Source organism: Tachysurus fulvidraco, chromosome 24, assembly GCF_022655615.1.
Source record: "Tachysurus fulvidraco isolate hzauxx_2018 chromosome 24, HZAU_PFXX_2.0, whole genome shotgun sequence".
NCBI lineage: Eukaryota > Metazoa > Chordata > Actinopteri > Siluriformes > Bagridae > Tachysurus > Tachysurus fulvidraco.
Genome location: NC_062541.1, coordinates 12,336,938 through 12,360,614, shown reverse-complemented (window position 1 = coordinate 12,360,614; position 23,677 = coordinate 12,336,938). Strand labels below are relative to the sequence as shown.

Here is a 23,677-nt window from a genome sequence, read left to right as displayed (position 1 = left end):
AAGATGGAGGGTGAATACTAAAAGTATAAAACAGGAGTGTGCTTCAGAAGCTTGGTGACTGTGCCTTTTGTACCCTTGTGTGCTTTATAGGTGCCTTCTCTCTTCTCCTCTCTCATTCCCCTCTTGCTCTCACACACATGATGACGGAAAGCACTCATTCTCTCTTATTGTCTTCTGTCGTCATTCAGTTCAAGGGACTCGCATTGAAGTTTACCCCAAGAATCCTATTTAAGGCTTGTGTTTAAAAAATAAAAATTCGGATTGGACAGAAGATCGTTTTAATTAAAAAGACGATGCTCGTTAAACCAGAAGATATGAACCGTGTGATAATACACAGTATCTGTTAAAGACTAGAGCTTGAATGTTTGTCCCTTTGACAGCTTTTGAGTTGCTCATATATTTGCCACACTGTCGCTTCATTTACAAATCTGATGACATTGGTTGCATTGCAACAAATGTCACTTTACATCTGTTATGTTAAATGCACTGTAGATGTATTGTAGAATTTTATTACATGCATCAAGTCTGAAAGAGAAAGCATTTCTGAAAATGTGAATGTTTTCAAATGCTCTGATTATTATTATTATTATTATTATTATTATTATTATTATTATTATTATTATTATTATTATTATTATTATTATTATTATTCCTGGTATTTCTAACAGGACTTCTGTGTCACCCCTCAAATGATGGGCTAATTCACTGGCTCACAAAAACTTTTATTTCACTGTTTGTGTTAGCATGCATATGAGTGAGACAGAGAAAGACAGACTGAGACAGAATTGGCTGCGCGCGTTTGCGTGTGTGTGTGTGTGTGTGTGTGTGTGTGTGTGTGTGTGTGTGTGTGTGTGTGTGTGTGTGTGTGTGTGTGTTGTTTATTTAATCAGTGGGACAGCTTTGACGGATGACTTATGGCCCTAAAGACCATTTAGACACCCAAAGCCATGTCTGATGTATAAGATGATGTGGCCATACAATTCGAAACCCCTCCGTCAATTTCAAGGTTGACAAATGAACAGAAGTCCTGTCCTGCTCCTTCTTTATTAATCTTCTCTCTCCCTTCCCTTTCATTTCAGCACACTCTTGCTTTGATTTCCATTTGCACAGCACATTGGGAAGTTTACTGCTGTTTTATTTTTTAATTTATTTTATTTATTTTTTGCTTTTCATAAGCTTGATGACACTTTCTTTCCTTAATGCTGACAAATTAATTTGTGACCTGTTTCACCTGATTTTGTTTTTTTTTTTGTTTGTTTGTTTGTTTGTTTGTTTGTTTTCTTCCTCTTGAACTAGTGAAAAGGTCCGTAGATTTTAAGTCTAGAGGAGTAAAATTATTTCCTGGCAAAGACAACAACAACAAGTTTTCTATCTGTGAGTGCAAACTTTGTTACTCTTTTATGGTAAATTTGTGGTATGCTCTTTTTTGTTTGTTTGTTTTTGGGTTTTTTTTTTGTTGGGTTTTTTTTCACTTTATTTTGCATTTTTTGTCTTGTGTTGTTGGTGTGGTCCATACCTTCAGTTTGAATTCATTTTTTTTTTCATTGCTTTGTTTGGACATTGTAACTTGCTAATGTTGTTTGCATGTACAGTCTCTCTTGCCATCTTCAAACCAGCAACTTGTGTTTGTGTTAAAAGCATTAGCATTGATATTGGCACTGTGCAGCCCTGAATCGAGTCACTCAATACAAACCTTTTAAACTCTAGGGGTTTCTTTAAATGCAGGTAAGTGCGAAACCGGATCATTTTGAGAGAAAGAGTTGTCTTATTTATATATAACATACATAACCTGTTTACCTGCTTTAGCGACACAAGGTGGTAAGTAAAATTATACACTCAAAATGTCAGTAATACCACAAGCAGAGAGGTACACTGGGGAAAAAAATGAGAAAAGCGGTAAGTTCCAATGACTGATGTCAATATAAGATTGCATGGCAATGAAAAGTCCTTCTGTATGTATCCAGTAAATTGCTGTGTTTAATATAGTTACTATAAATGACTATATTTAAGGAAAAAGAGTAAAGAAGAGTAATAATTGCAGATATGGGGAATAAAAACAATAAAATGTGTGAGCTAATTCCATGGGCTCTGATGTTTTAAAGGTATACATGAGGTCTTTGTATTTATTCACTTCATTGTTCGCATAGCAACAGCTAGCGAAACAAACACTTTGTTTGAGCTGCATCGATAATTATTACTGAAGTGCACTGCATTTATACTGCCTTGATTCTTATATATACATTTATACTCCTAACCTGCTACAAGAAAGCAATTAAAATCTCACTGGACTTCATCTTCTTTCCAATTAGCTACATTTATTTGGACCAAAACCAGACTCGCTGAACGTATCACCCTTATTCACAGATGATTGCGCGATCTTTGCCAGCTTCAATCTCAGTAAAGTCAACAGGCCGTACGACCCCTCAGTGCAGTCCTCACTCTTTACATGATTTGCAGAATGTCGATCGTGATAGTACTTAAATTCTGTGTTTTAACACACACAGTAAATTCAGTGGTTAAACAAAAACTTAATTGAGACATTTTAAATTCATGGGAAATACTAAAAACAAAAGCTTACTGCACTTAAGATGACTCACAGACAGAGGCAAAAGAGCTGTTCAGTTAAGAACTCTAAAAACGTCATCAGCATGCATAACGATCTGGAACTTGCTTCTACAAAGCTCTCCGAGTTATTCGGAAGTCTTAACTGTATACACATGAGCCTCAGTCCTAAAGAATTTACTGCTGTTATTGACAGTAGTCTTTTTTCTCTGGGTGTTTAACACTCATAATTCGGTTGTCCAAATTTCTCAAGGTTTTGAAGTCACTGGAAACCTTATTGAATTTCACAGAGTTATTCGAGTCACCAAAGACACAATCATTCAGCGGGAGAATTTCAAGAATTTTCTCTATTGGTGTGAAAGACGTATCGTCAAAATATTATTATTATTTTTTTAATTCAACCAAAGGCTCCAATCTATTAAAGGAGTAATATGTAGCCTTGAAAAAAAGTCAACAAATCATGTAGCACTCTAATCAAGCTAAAGTACAGTTGTTGTTTGGAGAAAATATCTTGGAAGCAGAGACACAAATGATTTTGATTCCAGCTTCTACAGGATGCTTTCAAAGGGAATAACACATATGGAGAATAAGCAAAGATGGATAAGTCAATTCCACAACAGCATGATACAGCCTGTGAGAAAATGCATACTGTAAATGTAATCATGTAGAATATGTATATGTTGTAAATAATAAGTTAAAATCATTTAGATGTTGATTTGGTATCTGCTGTCAGACATTTTGGACATTTTGTACCGTAGGCAGATTGACAGTCACGTCAGTCCCCAGCTGCTATCTTCTATCCATTCAGCTGTTTCTGCTGTCAGTTCTGAAGGATATCTTATTAGACGTGGCTTATCCTTATTGCAGCCGTTTCTACCTTCTCCTATACGTACCTGAAGAAAGCAGTCATGGCCATTGTTTGTGCCTGTTCTTGTCCTATAGAAATATCTCAGTTTCTGGATGACGTTTTTCCAAACCATTGTTCACTCTTTACATTTAATTGTTAATCCTTCAACAAAAGCATTTTCTGCACAATAACTCTCGACTTCTGTCTATGGCCAATAAATAGTAAAAATTACATAGAGTCGAGTCGTCTCTAATGAAATCACATTGAGAAACTGATTCTGGATGTCTGAATGGAGAATAATCCACACAATGCCACTGTCTCAAGATCATCAAAGTTGTCTTAATGCTAAAATGCTTTAGTATGAGCAATAAAATGGCACTTATCTATATGAACTACTGGAAGAATTCACTGTACATGAACTTGTACTCTTCCTGTGGTGAAAGCTTACAACTTATTCCAAGTGCTCCAGCTTTTCATTTCATTGTGAGCATATGGACATGTCTTCCTCTTCTTAAAACCACTATCGAAGACAATCCTACAGACTCTTATTTAAACTCTTCCAGTCCTGGGCACTTCAAAAAAATCTATTTTTTCTTCCCAGATACTGAGACTTAACTGGAGTTCATCACTTTCTTCCAGAGATAGGGGAAACGTCTGATTATTTTTTAACTATTGGCTATCTTAGAAAGTCATAGATGAAGTCATGAACTGTGTTGGAACTATTGAGCGAACAGATGCTAAACTTTAAACAACCTAAACTAAGATAGAGAGTATGTCTTTGGTGCTCATGTAATCGTCTCACTAATGAACCAGCACTGGACATCACATTATTGACATCCTGGTTTGCAGTGCCACATGTTCCTGTGGGAGTGAAAAAAAGAGCTTGTCTACACTCGCTGGTCTTTGGAACCTTGTGGAATAAATGTTGTGTTTCGACAAACAACTGTCACTTAATCATGTATCATGAACCTCAAATGGTTTCATGTCCTACAGCCTCAAAAGATCTTTGCTTGCACAGTCGATTAAGAACCTTTGTTCTGTTTCTCTGGTAACTTTGTGAACTGTGCTGAACTTTTACTACATCTATGTACATATATTATTAGTCTGTCTATTTTAAAGGTTTACAGTTATCAAGGGTAGATTAAGTATTATACAGCAGGTCATTCTTTGAGGTAATATCAACAGAATGTGTCTTTATTTCTGTCTGTATAGCCAGCCACAGGATGTTCCAGTTCATTTTGCTGCTTTTGTGTTGTATTAAATTAAACTTCAATGCCACCGTGTTTCTAGTTATCAACCATCTCTCAAAATATATATCCAGTTATGCTGTAATTCCCTCCAAATATCTAGAACAAGTCAGGCATTTTAGTAGCATCTACAGTAGGTATCCTGTTTTTCTAACAATCATAGTTATTTTTCGAACATTTTTCTCTTTAATAGCTAAAACCTGTCTGGCATTTTAGTGTACTAGTTCAGTGGTTCTCGAAGTCCTAATGACTTGTATAGCAGATAACGTTATTCCTCTATCTCAACACCTACAGCACAGGAACAGAGCAAAAATGTGGAACGTCTGGTTTGTGAACCATAGCTTTAGTTTTAAATCTGACATGCTTCCTTTTTTTTTTTTTTTACCCATAATAATTACCCAGTACAGTTACACACACTTTCTTGAGAAATGTCTAGAGTGTAGAGGACTGCAAATAAAATCATTAACTGTGAAATTCTTTCTACAGCATTCTTTTGCTGAATTTAAAAGTTTTTTAAGCTCTAGTGTTTAGACGCCAACTTTTTGTCCCAATTTATTGTTTCTATATAACAGCTTTGAAATCTGATCTAGACAGTTAGGGTAAAGAGAGAAAAAACATGGACATTCTCTAATAAAACATACATAATAAAATATGTAATGTTTTAATGTGGAAGTTCAAGATAGTTCAACTTAACTTAAAAAAAGTTCACCTTCTGCATTAAAAACCAGATTAAACTCTGTAAGCTTTATTTACATTTACATTTACAGCATTTAGCAGACGCCCTTATTCAGAACGACTTACATTTATTTATTTTTCTATACAACTGAGCAATTGAGGGTTAAGGGCCTTGCTCAGGGGCCCAGCAGTGGCAGATTGGTGGATGTAGGAATTGAACTCACAACCTTCCCGATTGGTAGCCCAACACCTTAACCACTACCACATCTCCCACAAGTGGTCAAAACAATGGTACATTAAGTTCAATATTTGAAAACTTATAAACTTGAGCTAAAGAGAAATTCACAGAACTTAATAGGGCTCTCATGTTTTACAGTGTAAATTCACCACATGGAATTACTCTATTGCTCTTCACTTTCTGATAGAAATCACGTTTTGTGCAGCACAGTCTGAGACAAGGCTACTAATACCTGCAGGGTCAGACTGGGTCACTACACATTGAACTGTGGATAGTCTTCTATTAGACTGACCTATAATTGAACCCTCTTTCTCAGCCATGCAGCCAGCAAGTCAAGTAGACACAAGGACATTGAACCAGAAGAACTCACATCATATTACCCTCGGTTTTTTCCACATCTGCACTTGTGATAGCATTTGTTCTTTATTGTATGGCTGGTTTCTCATTGCACTTTACCGACAGTAATGGAAGGCATCGTCTTCAGTCAGAGATAAAAATGCTTTATTGTGCTCAGTTAGCAGAATATCATAGAAGTAACTAAAGTTATGCGAGTACTTTACACCGAACAGTAACTCCATCTCAGTATTTTATGGCTACAAATACCATGACATACTGTATGGCTTTTATTTACAATGACACTCATTTGTAAGGAATTTTAGATATAAGTTGCTAATCACTCAGATCTTTCCATCCACCTAGAGGAGCTGTACCATTAATCTACTAGAGATAATAATTTGTTTGGTACTTTCTGCGAACGGATCTATACATATGTAATGAACTGTGATCACCTAACACAATCATGCATTCCTAAGGCATTATACAAGTCATAATTATTTCTGAAAATGCTTTACACTTTATATCAATATTTGTTATTCATAATAGACAGCACCATGCATATATATATATAGTGCAGTTTGTTACACTAAGAACACAGAAACTCAATTTCCTTTATAATAATATTATAATTCTCTGCTCATAGCTCTATGGCTCTTAATAGCTCCAACATATCTGACTATTTATTAGTCAGGGTTTTATTGCTATTTTTAATAAGCCTGATGCAGCTAGGTTTAGTAGAACAGTGAGAAATAATTTATAATAATATAAATTCTGCAGGTTTATTAAGAAATAACACACAACAATCGGTGCTGTTATATGAAAATTATATATATATATATATATATATATATATATATATATATATATATATATATATATATATATATATATATAATTATGCAGCATTTGTGAAGGGGATTATTTTCATTTTACGGCATCTTATGAAGTTTTATTCCACTTATACCACAACGATAAACAGCAATCAGTCTTTCCTATATTCTATCTCTTGGAGTTAATGGACCAAAAAAAAAACCTCAGCTTGATTTGTGACTAAGAGACCAGAAAACACCAAGCGCTCTGTCCTGAAGACTATTCTCTTCTAAGACCCCTTCTAGAAAATGTTAGCTAAACCTTCACCATATCAGCGATTATACTGTACATTTTCTTGTGTTGTTACAAAACACTACAAGTATAGCAAAAGAACTAAAAACTTTATCATTAGCCTTACAATATGTGGAGCATCTGCTTTACACATCCGTGTATATGATCTATGTATTAGAGCAAGCACATTAATAATACGATTTATGTGATTTATGTTACAGCTGGAACTTCTGTCTAAGCTGCTGTTATAGAAAATTAATCACCACTGTCTGATTCAAACATGTTGCAGTATAAACACTTTTCAAAGCTGGCTCACTTTCCTCACAAAACCGTACATGCATGTATCTTTTCATTCAAGTCAAAAACTGATAATTGACCGTGAGCCTATTTTTTGTTACTTCTTGCTTAATGCTAGAATGCTTAAACACAGTAATAATAATGTAGTGTTTTGTTTACATTTCTTATCGTGCCTAATGCATATGAAACATTGCTATAACATGCATATGTATAATGCCTTATAAATGTACTATAGCATGTTGTCAATGTATTTATAAATCGTTATGAATGTGGTGTTTATAGAATATTATCATGACTATGTTGACCGTAGTGTATTTAAGTTTAAATGCTTTATGTCAAAGCTACAGTATCAGTGAACAAGGTAGGAATGTGTGTACTTATTGCTGACGCGTACCGAGGCTGTCTACAAAACTTACAGCAAGATGAATATGCAAAAACAGAAGCTGTATGAAATAAATAACAAAAAATGTCCGAAGAGGAGGAGTGTGTACGGTATATAAGTTAAAAATGCTCAGTCTTCTCTTCTTATCTCAGCAGGGATGCAATGTTTTTGTCTGCTTGTGCATGTTGTTAGAGTGAGGAAATTCAGCATATGCAATGTGTGTGCACTGAAAGGTTGAAACAAAAAGCTAAGTGTTCAAAAAAAAAAAACAGAATGTAATTTTTTAAGTGTCCTGTTTGTGGTGGTGTTGGAACCGTAAGGCGATGTACTCCTGACTCCTTGCCAGTGTAGCATGGTTTGCACAGACCCCTCTGCACACTCTAGATAGGGGTGCATGCAAGCATGTGTTTGTCACGTTGTTTGCTTGCCCGAGCAACGTTTGTATGGATGGATCACCACCATCTTGGACCAACCCCTCGGTCACATAGCTAAATGCATGATGGGATGCTCAGTTGACCAGGATACACAGGAGAGCATGGAGAGAATCGAACATAAGTGTCTAAGGATTTCATGTAAGCGTATTGTTTTTTTGTTCCAGGCAAAATGTGATTTGGTTCAATGAATTTATATTCTGTGTGTCCCTGTGACATAAATGGTTATGTTAAGTGTTGTGCTAATTTCAGATGTTTTGAAATATTGTAAATGTATTGATTAGAGAGATTATGATTGCTGTTGTAGTATAAGATGGAAAAAGTTAAGTGAAATCTGTGAGTGTGTGTGTTGTGTGCTTTAAAATTGACCTACATTACAAATATACACTATATGAATATAAACGTTTGTAGTCACCAGCAATCACAATCACGACATATTGATCATGTGTTTCTACATTGACTTCCTTTGCTGTTGTAATGACCTCAGGTCTTTTGTGAAGGCTTTCCACTAAATGTTGGAGTGTGGTTGTGTGGATTTGTGGTTATACATACATTATGTTGTACATACACACAGATGTCGGGTGAGGAAGTCTGGGGTGAAGTCGACATTCCAATAAATTCCAAAGGACATGAGGTCAGGACTTTGTGCAGGAAACTCAAACCTTGACAAACCATACTCACATACTGTGCACAGGAGCATTGTCATGCTGGAACAGGTTTGGGCCTTTTAGCTCCATTCATTCATTCATTTTCTACCTTTTATCCGAACTACCTCGCGGCCTCAGTAGTGTGTGATGGGTCGGCACTCCGTCCAGGGTGTATCCTCAGGCATCAAGGCAGGATACACCCTGGACGGAGTGCCAACCCATCACAGGGCGCACACACACTCTCATTCACTCGTGCAATCACACACTACAGACAATTTGCCAGAGATGCCAATCAACCTACCATGCATGTCTTTGGACCGGGGGGACCGGAGTACCCAGAGGAAACCCCCGAGGCACAGGGAGAACATGCAAACTCCACACACACAAGGCGGAGGCGGGAATCGAACCCCCAACCCTGGAGGTGTGAGGCGAATGTGCTAACCACTAAGCCACTGTGTGCCCGCCCCCCTTTTTTTTAGCTCCAGTAAAGGGAAAAAAAAACTACAGCACACAAAGACCTCCTGTACAATTGTGTGTTTCCAACTTTGTGTCAGCATTTTGTGGAAGAACCACATATGGGTGTGATGTTCTAGGTGAACACAAACATTTGGCCATATAGTGTATGTTAGAGTACATTAGTGTAAGCAAATGGAGTGCTGTGACAAGATGGGCTGGGTTATAATATCATCTTGGGTTTTAAACTCCACTACTCCTGAGTATTTGGGAAAATAAGACACAAAATACTAAAACAACATAAACAACCTGGAAACAAGAAGCTCTGTAGGTGAAGGGAAAACACTAACCGGGGACTAAAATTATTTTTAGAAATCACATGGTGTAGTCACTTAAACCAAAAATGAGTTAAGGTTAATATTTACATTATGTCTTTTAACAGATGCTCTCTGTCAGGGCCAAAAAACATAGTTGACGGCACAGTGATACAAGGCATCTAGAGACTTGTCATAAGCTTGTACAGAGGCTAGAGAGGTCCAGATGAAAAGAAAGTTATTAAAAACAAAACAAATCAGCAATGTGACAACAAACGTATATGAAAAGGAGCATTTTCAGTACTATCAAGCATGCATAAAGGATCAAATAAAAAAAAGGAAGATATTATTGTACAAACAATGTTCTGTCTTTGTGTTAGTAACAGAGAAATGAGACTATGGAAGAGATTAGTTAAGCAGGATTTTCATGTGTAGGGTCTTTTTTTAATGCTTAACCTTGATGCTTAACAGACTGTGCGATGACGTGTTCTTCCTGTCAGAATATATGATGATGATCCTAAATATAATGACTAGTTTCTGCCATACCGAGTGTGCGTGCAGCGATGCAGCACAGATTCGTAGCTCTTCGACTGGAAAGCATGAAATAGTTTCGTGTTGTCATAATAGTAAATAAACTCGATGCACAGAGCGTTTGCATGCAAATGATCTATCTACATACCTGGAAGCTGGAATCCATAAACTGGTTCCCTTTGTGACGTGTCCCTTTTTGCCTCTTTTTGATATGTTCTTGCTGCTTCGCCAATTCAACAAATCACTCTTCTTTTAAATCCAACGTGTTTAGTTTACAACCACTATCGCTACTGTATTTCAGGACACCGTCTCATCTTATTGCGTCCTCATATCGGAGGATTTTAGATTCTCATCGCAGTGGTCACGTTCTTTAATCAAGAGTTATTAACACTGTTACTTTGTCGTCTACTGTCTATCGCAGTGGCACTCGATCTGTCGTCCGCGATTACTTCACAGTCTGCTAATCTCAACTTGCGACCGAAGATTTTGCGCCATTTTACATTCAACAGCAAAATCAGGTCAGATATCATACTGTATAGTGTAAAGCTGCCTTTATTGTTGTGTGACCCTGTCCAGTTAGAGCTAGTTTTTTTTTTTTTTACCTAATATTAGGTCAATTTTACTTTTAATTTTTAATATTTTAATATTTTACCCAAAACTTTTTGTCTAGCCAAAAGTTAATATCATGAATTTTTATTTATTTATTTATTAAACCGTAGGGGTTTAATCCATAATATACTCAAGAAATTGTATTACTTGTGTTACTTGGTAAATATTAAGTTATAATAAATATATAAAAAGGCATGGAGGTTCAGATGTCCCTGTGTCCGTGACTTCCATTTATCTGCACAGAATAAACTTACTGATGCTTATTGGATGAGACAAGACAGCAGATGGTGTTTGTTTCTGAATGTTTTATTAATCTGTTCTTAGTAAACGGCTATATCTCAAATACCCATGTACAGGCATGCTCAAGGTCAAAAATTTTTAAATTAAGAATTTTTAAACTAATGTCAGTAATGAAAGTTGGACTATAATACAAAGAAGCTTACTGTGAAAACAGTATAACACACCATGTCTTCCTGATAATTAAATGTATCTACTTTCCATCCCATCAAGAACAGATTTTAGTTAACACCGTTTATAGTTTATATTTACATCGGAAATAGGTCGTGTTCAGCCATGTTGACTCACTAATTATCAGTAAAACTCAATAATTGTTACAAACTCTATATTCTTTGTACAGTGTGTTTTGTGCACATCAAATTTTAGATTAAAGCATTAAAAGCAATAGATAATGTCCAGCATTTTAAATTTTTCTTTATCACATCACAAAATGTTAAGAGAAAACAATAATACCCTAAAATCTCTATAATACGATCCTCAGAGTCTAACATCAAAGTCATTCAGTTACAGAAGATCAGGTTTACGTACACAAAGTGGGACAAACAGTCAGATATTAGTTGTAAGGAATAACACTAAACAATAATTAAATGATTATAAATTGGGAACGTCTCTATCCTGAACACTTTTCTATGCTCGGAAGGTTTACACCTGACACTCCTTTACACAGACGTCTCCTAAAAAAAACTTCAAGATATCATTTAATTTATTATTCAGTTTTTGTTGCATCCCGGTGAATGACCAGTTCCTACAGAAACAAAAAGAGCACATTCATTTTAAACCTATCAGTCATGTTACAGCTGGACCTAAAGACTGAGATATGCTATTTAAAATTAACTCACACCTTCTGGCCAATCAGATTTAAGAAATCAATTACACTAAAGTAAATTAGAATATAGTGTAAAGTTTCTAAGTAATTTAGTCCCAGTATTCGACATTTCACCAAAGAGCATCTCATCTCATATCTTTTGTGCACTTCTCTGGATACAAGCTTCAGAATCTCGACGGTTACGACTCGAGGGCTCGCCGTATTTCCATCTTTGCAAATTTTTAATGTCCCAGTTTTCAAAAACATACTTTTGAACATTGTATCACAGTGAGAATTTCGGAGCAAGACATTGACAGTCACTGGAGTGAAAGATGTTCATGGAAACTTTTCTGTGAAAAATATTAAAAGAGATCGAAGAGATAGTGCCGAATTTAGAGGGTCCTCCCTTCTGATACGCTACAGGAATACATCTGTGGTTGTTCACATTACTTGTTTTGGTGGAAATCAGAGGATCTTGGCTGTGTTTATTTCTGAAATGTACCAGACTCTCTAGCTACAGCTAGAAATCTAGTTTGCATCACTATCGAGTGAGACAAAATTTTTGTACTACATTCCAACTGGATTTGAAATAAATCAATGTCTGAGTTTTAACATTAAGAATGTCAGCCTCATTTTAAGGGTATGGACATTATAATAGGGCAATTGCAGTTTGTTATATTCTGCTCACTTACTATCAAGAGGTTTTCAACATCAGAGGACACATTCAGTATTCAGTGTTTGAACTTCTTACACCCAGAGCTGCAAGGTTCTTTGATGTGCATCTGGCATGATTCACCTGGGAATAACCGCAACAAGCAAATGAGGAAGTGGGGCAGAAAGCACTATAGGTGAGGGTGAAATGCTGCAGCCACCAGTCTCCTCTGCCATACAGGCTAGAGCTCAGTCACCGGACAATAAACTGGAACCTCTGTGAAGAAGAGTAAATTGAGCAACTGTTGTGTTCCCTGTTTCATGGCATACTGAACATTAGAAACCAGCTGTCAGGTTTTTCTGCTCTTTGCCACAGAAACAAGGATCTTTAATATGACTCCATATAAACAATAGGGAGAAGAGGGACACAACAGAGATGCCTGTTCTTTACATATTTTCCACCTATTGTTTTAATCCCACGCTTTTAACACTCGCTCTCAAAGGATTTCGGCTTCGAATCCACCCCTTCGGACCTTCTTAACAACTCACATTCTCACACAGTAGCGTTTCTCCAAATTTAAACACATTAGCCATCTAAACCATCTTGAGCCTGATGAGGATAAAGAAGGAACTCACATTGCGCAGCCTTACAGGAGTAACCTATACATTCTCCTCATGAAATTGATCTTTCTTTTTGTGGATAGTAAAATCTGGCCACTTACTCTTGATGCACACCTCTGCCTTACATTATCTTACAAATAGAGACCGCAATATAGGGTCAATGATTTTAAATTATTCAATGCAGGGCCAGGAAGATAGACAAGAAGACACATGGCAGTGTGCTTTATTTCCTGTTCATCTGTGACACCATTACTAAAGACACATCCAAAGACAGATCACCACTTTTTAAGACACGATCTCTAATAAAGATGAGCTGCCACTCTTCTGACAGAGAGGAGTGTGGGTTCCAACTTGTCTCTCAGCAGCTTTCTCTTAGCAGTGCCTTCATCTGCATGCATAAACACAGATATTCTTATCCAGTGATTCACCGGCTTGTTTATCTTCTCTGTCTTTTTGTGCCCAGCAGGAACACTGATTCATTTATGAGCTCTTTGTGAGCTGGTGTCAACAAAGGGACATTTTCTCAGCAATAGAAAAGAACATAAATGTCATATTTGTTTGTTTGTATCAACCGCTGAGGCCGGTTTATCCTCTTAACAGAAAGTGCAGACACAGTTGTACACCTTAGTACTGTCTAGAGGATTTCCCTCGACTCTGCCCTTTCTGTAAGTCATTTTAATTACCAGAGGCTTTGTGTTATGTAAATCAAAGCTTAGTATCTGCTAGGGTATATGCTACTGTGCAACACAATGTCAGTATCCGTTTCTTTATCTGCTAAGTGTTCTGAATAGCAATGCTTGTTTTTGTATTTGTGTATGTGTGTGGGGACTAAACTGGATTTTTCTAAACTTTCCATAATACAGTAATCCCTCGCCACTTTGCGGTTCAAGTTTCGCGGTTCAAGTTTCGCGGTTCAAGTTTCGCGGCCTCAGTGCATCGCTGATTTTTGAAAAATATTCATTGAAAAATTTAAATAAAAACGGTTTCCCAGGATGCCAGACAAAGAGAGAAACTCTCTCAGAGGCTTTGTACATACCCACTGGCACTCAGACAAGGCACATGATTGGTTCCCGGCATGAGATCTGAGCTGATTGGCTGTGCATCATCGCATCCTCTCCCAGATTCTTCCCTTGTTGTATCTCGCCACTCTCGTTCACGCTGTCAACTGTGTCTCGCGTATTGTGTTCGAAATTAACTTTCCGTTAAGCCCTTACAAGGCCTCCTAAGTGCCGTGCCCCTGCGAAAGATTCCTCTAGTGAGCCCAAGAGAAAGAGGAAGATGATGACCATCAGTGAAAAGATCAAACTTAGGGCCAATCCTACGTCATGGATTTTCACCTATCGCAATTGGTCCCCATTAACCGCGATAAACGAGGGATGACTGTAGACCCCAAAAACTCCTGCCTTTCACCACACAAAGCCATACACACACACACACACACACACACACACACACACACACACACACACACACACACACACACACACACACACACACACACACACACACACACACACACACACACACACACACACACACACACACACACACACACACAAACCAAAGAATAGGGAACTGGTCCAACAGACTACACTGTCATCATGGTCTCTGAATGATGCCCCGGACAGTTATTCAGCCTCAGCCAGGTTAGCATGCAAAACAAAGATCTGTGCAGGAATGTTTTTTTTTTTTTTTCTTCAGTCCCGGGAGTCCAGGTATTACTCTTGTTTGGACCTGGTTGGACAAAATTTAGTTGAATCTGTTTTTAAAAATAATGCAGAACAAACTAGAATTTCAACCAGTATAAACCAGACAGGGCAGTTACTAAGGATAAATAAATAAACATAATACATTCATGCTAATAAAAATGTTCATTGTTGGTCCCATGAGCTTAATATTGTATATGATCAATTGCTTGGACCCAGGTGCATGTAAATTGCTAACTTGGGCAACTTTTTTGAAATCCCAGTCTCAACCAGACACCCTGTTTAGAATACATTATTTGTTCATTCAGAATAATGTATTTGTATTTGCTTACATCCTAGTAAATGCATACACGCAACTGTTGTTCAGTATTTTGTAACACATTCTTATGTACTCAGCGAAGCTGTGAGTGCAGACTTTCTTACAAACATCAGAAATGTACAGAGATTTTTTTTTCTCTCTTTAAGCAGTTAGGTGCTCTCATTCTGGCATGCCAATCCATTGCTAGCATCCATATATAACAGCAACTACATTAGTCCAAGAGGATGTGCAGCAGTTCTTCTATGCCAGGTAGACTGGATGAATTAATGGATGGCAGCAGCCACAAAAATACATTCTGTGAAAAATAAAATCTTGTTTTTCATCTACTTTGGTCCATTCCGGTTCCAATACCTATTAAATGCACCCCTATATTTTGAAAGATTACAGCAATCTAGCAGGGCAAAGGCTGTGCAAGCTTTTATCAGGGTATGTGAGTTCTGCTGCTATTTCTACCAACCACTCAGTGCAAGTGGGAATGCAGCCAGTTCCTGTGGACTTCCGACCATGGGCGATAAATGACACAGCTGGGTCTCCTTGTTAGGCAGTATTTTAACTAAACGTCTTGTGTTTCCTTATTTGTTATGCGCTATATATATGCTAATTGTAACTAATTTGCATTATCTTATGTAATTGTTTCACTATTCACGTATAGTTCTGTCAGATCTAAGGTTTTCTTCATTTTTTTCCCCATTACAGTACATTTATAATATCCAAGCTGTAAAGTCAGAACATGAGGAGAAATTACTGTAAGTCCTAGCCAGTAAGTGCAACGTGTGCAACCTAGTGCAAACAGTGTGAGACAAAAGACAGTGCAAACAGACAATACACTACAAGACAAATATGCAAAGTAGTACTGACCAGTGTGCACTCTCTAGATTATAAAGTACATTGTGCAAAACTAGAGAAATTGTGAACAGAGAGTGTTCAAATACACATATACATACTTATACGATAGCGACAGTTTGAAATGTGGTGTGCAAAAACAGAAATTTGTGCAAACTACTGGCAGTGCAAAAAATACATAATTGGTTGTGGGCAATCTTCTGAGAGTATAATTGGGAATGGGAATGAAGTACACATTAGGAAAAAAGCACACACTGGTTCTCAGGAAATAAAATGGCTCAGACTTCTGAAAAAACTGACTAAAAATGTGTAAATGGAAAAACTGTCACTTTGGAATATAATATCAACCCTGAGAATGTCATCCATGTAACTAAATATGTTGATGATGTAACATTTAATACTCAACAAATCACAATATAGCAGCTATACGGATATACTGTAAAAGGTAGTTTTTTCACAAGCCTCTCTCTCTCTCTCTCTCTCTCTCTCTCTCTCTCTCTCTCTCTCTCTCTCTCTCTCTCTCTCTCTCTCTCATGAAGTTAAAAACAAACAAACAAAAAAACAGCTTACTGAGAAACCAGAAAGTACAATGTCCTCTGTTGAATCTACCCAGTTCGCCACAGAGGGAAATCATCGGTTGCTAGGTAACAAGCCGTAATATTTCTCGTGGACAAGTATGGGACTTTATTTGAAATAAAATGCAGTAAATATGATATAATTACTAAATGAAGATAGGACTTCCTTCTGTAGTACGAAATTATATAGCAAAAAAAAAAATTCTATTAATGCAAACTTTTTTCGGTGGCCTGGTGGCCAAGGGCTAATTTGGAATACAAACGCATCGAATCCATATTTTGAGATTAGCAAAATTCAGAAACCATAAAATGTGCTCCTCAAGTGTTCTTTGAATTGGTGAAGGTTCTATGCTTCCTTAGGGGTTCAGCTTAAAATTCTCTCTGATAGGGAAATCATTCTGTTGCAGAGTTTACAACAAAACCTTTGAGCATTCCACCAGGAAACAAGTTAGAGAAAACCTCTTTTATAATAGGGTACTTATTATCTAGTACCATAGTACTGTATAATTTTATCCAGAACCCTAAGAATTTTTTGTTCATTTCTCAAAGATGGTGTGAAGAACTCTCTGACAGAAGGTTTCCTATTCAAAGATAACATCCAAGGAACTGTAATTTAAAAAGTTTAGACGTTCCATTCAATATGTACAGTATACAGCTCATCAGTATAAAAATCATTCAGTTTGTATTTTAAATATTGTCATTTAATTTTAGGTCTGTAGTCTTAGTGACACAAATATACCATTGTTTATTTCTGGTACAATTCTTAACACACTTCCTATAGCACTTTTTTTTTCAGCACGCACCTACAGTATAATGGGTTCTGAGTAGTTTGACTAGACTAGTTTTGACAATGTTCCTGTCATCAGCTGCTGTTGTGTTTGACTTGGCCATCCTGTTCGGTGTCTGCTGTTCTGTACACGAATCGTTTCGTTCTTATTTCAGGATGTTCCAAATTGTTGTATTGGCGCTATACCCAATACATGTGGAATGAGTTCTGATTGCTTTTAGCACTTTTCTCAGCTCCAAAATGTCCTCCATTTCGACCACAGGCAGCTTTCTTACCTTACCTTTGTAACAAGAAACACCCAGCAGTCACGTGTTCCAGTATTTTTGATCATCTCAAAATTAGTTGGTCTGGTACATAATGTACTATATTCTGTGCAGTTTAACTAGTTGCAAATATGAGGAAACTTCTAAACTCTCTTCTCGTATTAATCTTTTGATTTCAAGCCCAAATATCTTCCAATAGTTTCTGAGTTTTTGGGACTATACCTGAATTGCTATATGAGAAATGTTGAATGACTCTAAGTGTGACTAGTGCACCTGGTGTTGAATGGCCGGAGGCAGCGTGGATGTGAGTGTCTCTGATAATGACCTGCATTTGGAGTGAAGTTCACTCAGTAGGAAAATGGGAAGCGACTCGCAGTTCTCGGATTCAGATGGAAAGTCATCAAGCTGAATCACCCTCTATTCTTTCAGCATGGCACGAGCCTACCATGCTTTTCAGTTTGCCACATTTTTTTTCCAGATTGGTTTAGATCATGCATACAAAGTAGATCATCATGCCAAGTCAAGAAGTTTTAAAATCATTTTCTGCTCCTTTCTATACCTTACATAGTTCTTGAGCACTTATATATCTTCTGTAATTAAAGACAAGTAATAAATGCATAACAGTGGACCGGTGAAATATTTACGATGCCGTGCCATGGCAAGGTCTTGAGCTTTATTGCCTACCTTTCTGTCAGCACACAACAGCATGGAATGAAGCCAAAACATTTTATGTGTCTATATGTGAGTGTGCTTGAAGTCTTGCTACTCTCATTGCTATTCAGTAGTTCTGTTACTGTTTCTTCACTACTGTTTGTCAGCTGATGTACTGTAACTATTTTCTATATTCTGACTTTGCAGTGAATGAGGGTGGAATCAAACAGGCCTCTAACTCCTGTCCAGACCCAGGGGAGCCTGAAAACGGCAAACGCATCGGCAATGACTTTAGGTAATCATCTTTGGACCATCTCTTGGTGTCCTTTCTCCAGTCTGTAATAAGCCTTCACTGAGTTAGACATACTGTCCACTACACCGGAGCTTCTGTCACACAGTTTCTGTAGTGTGCAAACACATAGTGTCTAGTCTACAAAGCTAACACTGATATTAAATCTTAAAATGTAACTTTTTGGAAATATATATTAATCCTTTTAGATTTTTCTTTGTCGAGTACAGTATGTGTCCACTTATTGAAAGATTCAGGAATCTTGGCTAAAAGTTTAAAGTTAATTGCTAAGATACTCTGGTTTCTTTGACAGTAGCCATTTCCCTGTTATTACTACTGTAAGTAATATTTTACATGGTACTTCAGCATGAGAGCCATTTGTGAATGTTTTATCTAACTTTTATGTATAAATATTTCTACCTGCAGCAATATTGAACACATCTGGGAAAGTTCAGTGAGCACCATACAAACCATTAAGGGGGAGTCCTTATAACAGCTATAGACTTGCGAGCATTTTTTTTTCGAGTCTAACCAGAGCCTGATCAATACATTTTGATCAGGGTTAAGGATTTGTGTTACTTCTCATGAGGTTTCTTTTCAGTTTCCAGCCCCAGCCCTTGGAGCAAAAAGGGTTACAATCTGCCGTAGCTTGGTTGTTGCTTGGGGCTTGAAATCACAGCCTTTTGATCAGTTTACCAGAGCCTTTAGCTATTGTTCTCTGTAAGAATTTTCAGTTAATGGAAGGTTGTGATCAGGATTCAAGACTGATATCTTCCACTACAACTGCCCTCACCCTCTTTTCCTCAGGGGCGCCGTTTCATGGTATGGTTTCAACACTGAGAGCTGAAATGTGCAAAGAGAAAAATCACCCTGTTGTGCTTGAACGTGCCAATGGCTAGCTTCTCTGCCGGTTCAATGGCAAACTAATATCCTTAGAACAGAGCTGATAGTAGTGAAAAGAGTGTCTTCCTAGAACTATTTCAATACTGCACCTACAAAACTTAAGTAGAGCTATTTGTTTGTATTTGAGGCAGGGTTTAGTATCTGGCAGACAGACACCTGAACACAAATAACATGGTGTATTTTATTGACAGCTATAACAAACAGTGTCACTGATTTCATAATCTTGCACCACTTTATTTCCTTCTGCAGCGTATTTGGCTGAACACTTCAGTTTGTTTACTCGGGTTCTGCTTGTCTATAGTTCTCCGCTACTTTATTATGCTCACTAGCATGAAGCACAAGAACCGAAGGGCAGCGTGTGAGTGAAGAGAACACAAGCACGGTTGTATTATTGATGTCGCACCTCTAGACAGACACCTGTCATTAATATTGCTATCATCTGATTACTCCAACAACTCATGTCCAACCACTTAGCGAATATAAATCACTCTCTTCTGCTAATAGCACACATTCCAATGCCATGCTAATAAAGCTGTGACAAAGAGGTTGACAATATGCATATGGTAATCAGGGCTACAATCAATCTGTCTAATTGCAATTACTGCTGCTGTCTGTGTGGAAATAGTCACCTGTGGAAACATAACTTCCTTTTTTCCACTGTCATTAGAAACTACAGATATTTTACATATGGTTATAAGAGATGCACATGTTAATGCAGTCCTTTCCATCACTGTCTAGTTTTGGAATAAGTCTACAGACTGCCATTCAGTGCAGGGAAAATCTGTAGCTACAAGTTGCACATGCAGAAGGAAAATCTTCAAAAAGCTTTTTCTACCCTAAATTCACAAGAAGAAATTTTGAACACAGAGAATATTTTTCTTTCATCTCATTTCCCTTATCAATTGTGAACATTAATCAAGAATGATTTGTTGACAGTGCGAAACATTTTATGAAAGTGTAACGGTTGGATTGCAATTTCTAGATTGCATACATCATACATTTGAAATAAAATCCCCCAATTTCTCTACTCTATTATTGGATCATTTAAAACTTAAGAGGATTGAAACACAGTTGAATGAATGCAGTGCTCAAACCAAGCATTTTTCATAAGCAAAAGTGAAGAAACAAATGCACAATCAGTTCCGGTCACTCATTAACAGATATGGACATAGCATCAATAATGGCACTCCTAATTAAATAAATGAAATGGTTCATTGATGGAAGCATGTTGCTATGCAAAGATGCCAAAGAACCTTAAGGCTGTCTAATTCTTCTTACTAAAGTACACAATATGGCCAAAGGTTTGTGGACATCTGAGCATCCCACTAATTTCAAATTTAGTCCTCGCTCTCTTTGTTGTCAGGCCCCACACTTTTGGGATGGCTTTCCACTGGATTTTGAAACATGGCTATGGGGGATTATTTTTAGCCATAAGAACATAAGTAAGCTCAGGCACCTCATGTTTGCTGAGGAAGCAGGATTGCTGAGTGGTTAATATGGTGGATTACTGGTGAGAAGTTGTATGATTTGATTTGTAAATTTGAATCCCAGCAATGATAACCTGCAACTAATGAGCTCTTGAAGAAGGACTTTGACCCTGAACAGGATAAAGGTGTCTGCCAAATGCCATTGTTATAAGTGTAAATGTAAAGCCTGGTGCACAGTCAGCACTCCAGTTCACCCCAATGCAATACATGTGTTTCTTGACCCTGCTTTGTGCACCGGGGCATTGTAATGCTGGAATAGATTTGGTCCTGTGAGTTCCAGTGAAAGGGAAACTGTAAATCTACAGCAAACAAAGACATCCGATACAATTATGTGCTTTCATTAGTGACAACAGTTTGGCGAAGAACCACATATGGGTGTGAAGGTCATATATCCACAAACATATAAATTAGACAATTTAGATATTTCATCTGCTTTTGAAGAGATATATAACTGGGTATTGTCAGCATAACAATGTCTCCCAAGGGAAACATTTATATTGAGAAAAGCAGAGGTCCTAGAACTGATCCTTGAGGGACCCCATAATTAACTGGAGGATTTTTCATTTAAATGTACAAAATGGTATCAGTCAGACAGGTAGGATCTAAACCAACTTAAAGCTTGTTCTTGAATACCTGTGCAATTTTGTAAGTGATCTAGGAGAATGTTGTGATCTATAGATCTATAGATCAAGTAGAACTAATAGGGAGAAACAGTCTTGGTTCAAAGCTAAGAACAAATCATTTGTGACTTTAACAAGTGCAGTTTCTGTGCTATAATGTGGTCTGAACCCTGACTGAAACTCTTCAAAGATATTGCATATATTTTCTTAATATTTTGGACATAAACAGAAGGTTTGAAATGGGTCTGTAATTTGATGGATCGTCAGGATCTAAATTAGGTTTCTTAATGAGTGGCTTTGGTCATATATTGTATCTCTGTAGTACAAATCTGTGGTATATAAATACATCAATTGCTTGTCATCCACATATCAGTGAAAGTCCGACTTGTTTCTTTACATGTTTACTTCTACTTCTCCTGACTTTTATTTGAGTATCTTTTAATGGTTTGTGCGCTATAATTTAAGAATGTGTGACTAATTTTGTGCGTATTTCTTTGTTCTCCTAAGCATCGGTGCCACAGCCCAGTTTACCTGTGATGAAGACTACGTGTTACAGGGTTCAAAGAGCATCACATGTCAGAGAGTAGCTGAGGTGTTTGCTGCCTGGAGCGACCACAGACCTGTATGCAGAGGTGAGTCTCTTACTCTTCAACTCTCCAAACCTTAAACAACAAACACTTTCTGCTTTCAGTGAATCAGTCAAATCAAAGACAGTTGTCAGGCAACATTGTGTTAAAATACATTATGATTGATCCGTGTTTCTACAGAATGTAATGTGGTGAGTATAATATGATGAGAGGTGAAGGCATAAATCAACATCAAAATCAAGTTATAGGGGAGAGAATAATAGAGATGGGGTAAAAAAAGAGAGAGGGAGAGAGAGAGAGAGAAGGTCTGCATTACAATGGGTTCTTTCACATTTTGGTGATCATAAAAACATCCTGTTTCTGATCTCATTTGTTCTAATGTATGTTTCTCAGCAGATAGTAAAAATCATTTAACTTTAAATTATTCTATCAAAAAGGCCATTAGTTCTTCATCACAAGACTTTTGACATTTTGCATTCAACAAATAGTGAAGGAAATGTTTTGCTTCAAGGGGCAATAGGTCCTGCTTCCTTTATACCATATTGAATTTTCCTGGAATCAATTCAGCGTCAATTTCCTCCTGTTTGCCTGACTCATGCTGTTTGAACCTGTGTGGCTGTATCCTAAATGTTTGGCTCGGAGCACCTGTACAACAATGTGAATCTTTACCCCATACTGAGCACTCCATTCAGCTATCACTAATCTTTCCCATCAATGAAACCAGCTGTGGTTGTTTACAAATACTCTACGTGAAATGTGTACACGTGCTTTTTCAATAAAGTGTTTAAGTAGAGAGAATGGGCAAATTGGAATATTAGGACATAATATAACCCGGCACCTTGTAGTTTGTCTTCACTCTGGCTCTCGGCATTTGTCTGCCAGAAACATCGATTTGTAACCGTACATGAACTTTGCTCACATTGCTCAAAATCAATTAGCACCTGGGGAGGTCATACCATTTCTTTTTATTTTTAAATGGATAGTTTTACATGATACCAAGTATCATGTGTAGCAGTCTAAAAACCCACCGCTGTAAATTAAAAAAAAAAAAAAGGTTTTGCCCACATTTGATTTTCTACCATTATATCTAACATTATATCTTAACTATACATATCATAACTTTTTTTTAAAATCTAAACTATCCCTGATACTCCTGTGCCATCACATCATCATCAAAACTTTGAAGAGTGCTTATGTATTCTCTTTAGACAACTGTAGAAATTATTTACATGATCAATTGCCCAATAAGACATTCATAACAAGAAACTGAATCAACAGAACAAAAGTGACTGAATTAATCAACAGATTATTTCCCACCAATGCTAGCGTAAACACAGCACAGTGGTGTGAAGAGATGACAATGAGTCTCGTAACGCTTCTGATAATCAGTGACAACTCACTTCCTATTATTTACTTATAATCTCTTGCAGTAATTGTGATTTTTTTATTAGTAGATTATGCTGTAATTGTTGGGGTAAAGTTACACTGGAATCTTGAATGTTGGGTTGAGGTAAGTACAAAAGAGAAAAGAATTGTACAGTATACTATTAGCCATATGAAGGGTTTTCTCAGGCAACGAGACATAGTGCTAGCAGAAAAATGA

General features: G+C 37.1%; 1 protein-coding gene across 4 annotated transcripts in view; it reads left to right on the top strand.

Annotated features, from left to right (window-relative positions):
• The window catches only part of csmd3b (CUB and Sushi multiple domains 3b), a 403,012-nt gene that overhangs the window by 199,484 nt on the left and 179,851 nt on the right, over positions 1-23,677 (top strand). For 2 of the 4 annotated variants that reach the window (XM_047808110.1, XM_047808108.1), the window contains exons 7-9: positions 1,297-1,374; positions 18,396-18,483; positions 21,995-22,119. In XM_047808110.1, the coding sequence (XP_047664066.1) occupies positions 1,297-1,374; positions 18,396-18,483; positions 21,995-22,119 (291 nt within the window). The remainder of the gene's footprint in view (positions 1-1,296; positions 1,375-18,395; positions 18,484-21,994; positions 22,120-23,677) is intronic. The other 2 variants (XM_027175911.2, XM_047808109.1) reach the window with 1 other exon arrangement.